The sequence below is a fragment of the Talpa europaea genome, assembly GCF_964194135.1.
Source record: "Talpa europaea genome assembly, chromosome: 12".
NCBI lineage: Eukaryota > Metazoa > Chordata > Mammalia > Eulipotyphla > Talpidae > Talpa > Talpa europaea.
The window spans coordinates 47,676,704-47,680,208 of record NC_140079.1 but is presented as its reverse complement, the minus strand read 5'-3'; the positions used below and the strand labels follow the sequence as shown (position 1 = coordinate 47,680,208).

At 52.4% G+C, this 3,505-nt stretch overlaps 1 protein-coding gene across 1 annotated transcript; it reads right to left on the bottom strand.

Annotated features, from left to right (window-relative positions):
- Window positions 1-339: 339 nt before the first annotated feature.
- Window positions 340-3,505, bottom strand: IFI30 (IFI30 lysosomal thiol reductase; the record flags this gene model as incomplete). The annotated part of the gene is made up of 7 exons (XM_084250032.1): window positions 340-424; window positions 508-561; window positions 718-870; window positions 1,645-1,737; window positions 2,039-2,113; window positions 2,204-2,386; window positions 3,392-3,505. The coding sequence occupies 7 exons, from the start codon at window positions 3,503-3,505 to the stop codon at window positions 362-364; spliced, it is 735 nt and encodes a 244-aa protein (XP_084106158.1). The 3' UTR covers window positions 340-361.

Sequence of the window (3,505 nt, the reverse complement as noted above, 5' to 3'; positions counted from 1 at the left end):
CCAATGTCCCTCTTCTCTACGCAGAGCCTTCATTTCCACTCTAGGCTCTTCCAGCCCTAGCCCATCTCTGCCCTCAGGGGGAATATCTGTCTGCCTCTGCATCCCTTTCCACAAAGACAGAATAAGGGGGTTGTAATGTTGTAATGAATCACAATATCCAAAGGTTTATTAAAGTTGTTTCAATATAGCACCATTTTCAAGAGGCAAGATTCTTGATCTTGGGGCAGAATTTTGAGTTGGGGCTTCACAGAATGTACAGAAGTTATCCAGTGATGAGCAGTAGCTGGTGAAGAGTTGGGGGGATACCAAAAATGGGGTCAGATGGGCTCTCACTCTTGCTGCCTTGGCTCACTCCTGGCTGTCACTTGAGGCATACTTTCCTGGGGAAGGGGGCTGTGACTTGACAGACATCTGGCTTCTCACCCTGGAGGGAATAGTTTTGAGTTATGGTCTTAGAAGGAGACCCTACCACCCACCAGCTGAATCCTTGTTCCCCTTCCAGCTTACCTGATACAACTGGCAGACCACGCTGAGGAGATGGCTCTGATCAGTCAAGGGTTTCTACGCAAAGCAAGACAGGAGACCACATGATCCCTAGCCAACTAGGGTGCCTGGCTCAGGGGAGGCTGCAAATGACCCCGTATTTGGCCCCTGCCTCCTGCCTCCCAGACAAGATCCCCGCCCAGGGGCTGCACTGAGGGTTCCAAGAGTTCTTACCCCATTGACGACGACCCAGGGCACATATTTGTGGGGTGGCTGCAGAGCGTCAGTAAGTTGGGCGTTGATGTGCAAGAGCTGCATGCCACGGTCCCCCATTGCACACTTCATGATGGTGTCTGGGGACACCTTTGGGGCATAGACTTGCAAGCACTGTGGGTAGGGTGGGGGGTTGCTGTAAGCCAGAGCCTTGCTTCAGCTTCCTCCCTGTTATCTCCCCAACGGTCCCCCCCACGCTACTCCCCTAGCCAAACTTCTGTTACCTCACTAGCCATAGGGGACAGTTGAGGTTTACAGCAGTGCAAGAATTCCCATAAACATAAGATTCTTAAGACATGCCTGACTGGAGCCCCAGAGGTAGGGGTCCAGGCTGCTCCTGTTTCCTATACGACCAGACCAGTAGTCCCTGACAACTACATTGTCTCATTTTCTTCAGAGCTTCCATACATGCTGTTCCCTTCACCAGAAATACTCTTCCTCCACCTTCCCCATCATCTCTTGAGTGCTCCCTCCTCCTCTGCATTTCATTAGCACCACTATGACTCTGTGGGGCTTGGGGTACCTCAGGTGGCCTGGATGTTTGATGAATGAATAAATGATCAGAACCAGTGAGTCACTCTTTTGGGAATTCTTTTTCATAATCCTTCAGGCCTGCCTTGTCATTTCTATCTCTCAGAGAAGGATGAGCATCTGTGTCCCTGTATATTCCTGTTTATCCAAGCTCAGCTTCCTCCAGGAAGCCCTCCCTCATTTATCCATGCCCCAGAAAATTTTCATTCCCTCCATTCTGAGATTGATACTTCAAAAGGGAAAGCTGTTTTCCTGGGCTACAGAGTGGTGGTCAGGGGTCAGGACTTGAACCAGATTTATAGGGATGCACAGAAGGTGAAAGTTTCCCATCCTGGGCCCAGTGAGGGTATTGCTCACCGGCTTCAAATTTTGCTCAATGTCCTCCATTTCTTCCATGCAAACAATGGTCATGAAGGCCACTGTCTTGTCCAGCTGGTCCAACAGGCAGGCCTGGGGGTGGATGGACAACGGCATAAGGGGAGTAGAGAGCACTCCAATACTGCTCGGGGAATAATAACAGGCACCACGTATGAAGCAGTGAATAAAGATGTGATTAAGTGGAGGCACATGGGCAGAGGATGGGGCTGGTCCCAGTCCCTCTGAGACTGAGAAAACTGCCAGGGTTTTCTGAGAAAACTCCTTGGCAGTTTTCTCAGTCTTGATAAGTCCCCTCACACCCTTTATCCCTCCTCATACCTCTTTCTTTGCCTCCCCGCCCGCCTGGGGGGGGGGGGCGCTGGGAGGCACTTACCTCCACTTTGTTCAGTTTACACTCTAGATCACCATGCTGACACTTGAACTCCCACTTGCCACTGACGTTCCTTTCCTGCAAGGCAGGGTTTGGGGTAAAGTGCTGGCTGGCCCATCTGGTGCCCACTTCCCTGGGTGACTGCCTGTTTCCCTCTCATCCACACACCTGGGCGTTCCCGTAAGGCACCAGTGTGACATTGAGGATCTCCATGACCATCAGCCATGTAGGGAAGAGCTCTCGGACAAGGAAGTACTGGCAGCCGGGGCACAGAGCTTCATAGTAAAGACTCACGCTGACAGGCTCTGGGTCAGGCTTCCAGCGGGGGCGCAACAGACACAAGTCTTCATCCTGTTCAGGAAGAAGGTGTGTGAAGCCAGTGAGCCATGCTTGGTACTCTTGTAGAAAGGGAGCTGCCAATAGTGGGTGCTCCATCTTGCACTCCTTCCAGAATTTGCTAGGAATTCTACTATGGTTCCTTAAATCTTCCTAAATCTCAGTCTGTCTGCTAAACAAACCTTACAAGGACTTGCAAACATAGGCACTTAATGTACATGTACATGCAGCTTGGTTTTCCTCTGAGTGAGGGGAAAACCTAGCCTGGGGACTGTACGCAGTAAGGACTCAAGGTATGTGCGGATCTGGTGGCTGCTCTCAATCCTGTGTTCTTGGGAGTGTATACCATAGGAGATGAATGCGTGCTTTTTTCTTGCCACTTTTGCCCCCAGCTCTTGGCGTTGAGTTGAGCAAGCCCTAGACGGAGGCTGACTCCGTATTTATTCTTGCTCTCAAGGGGCCCCATGTACCCCTCCCCAGTCCTACTGCAGAGGCGCCTAGTGCTGCTGACTTCCGGCTTTGCTGAGAGTGGCAGGTGGCCAGAGCCTCTGGTACTGTGAGCAAGCCTCTCAGCCTTTGAGGCATCTGCTTACTCCACACCAGAAACATGCCAGCTCTGTCCTGTCCCAAATGCATACACACTGTGAGCGGCACTTAATGAATGTCAGTGGCTGCGGGCGGCTGCTTAGCTTGTCTGGGCTTCCTTCCCCTGGCCCCACGAAACCGTGATTCTCACTCCAGTGCTCCAGCTGTACACAGGAGGTACCCAATGAGCCCTGGGGTGGGTACTGCAGGGATAGGGTAGGGGCAGCTGACTGGCACATGAGGAAGTCTCGACATGGAAAAATAAAATGACTCTGAGAGTGGCTATGGTGCCAGGAGGTTGAGGGGGGTGCTTGGGGGGTATTTTGGCACCGACAGTGATAGCATCTCAGCCCGCTCTTTTTTCCTACAAGTCTAGGGACAGGGGAGGAGCAGCTAGCCCCACCCCCACTCCCACTTCCCGGTTGTTGTCCCTACCTTGCAGGCGGCCACCCCCTTTGGGAGTGTTTCCATCCGGGACGCCCAAGCCACCTGGGGAATATCCAGCAGCAGCAGCGGCAGGAACAGCGTGAACCGCAGTGAACAGGCCAT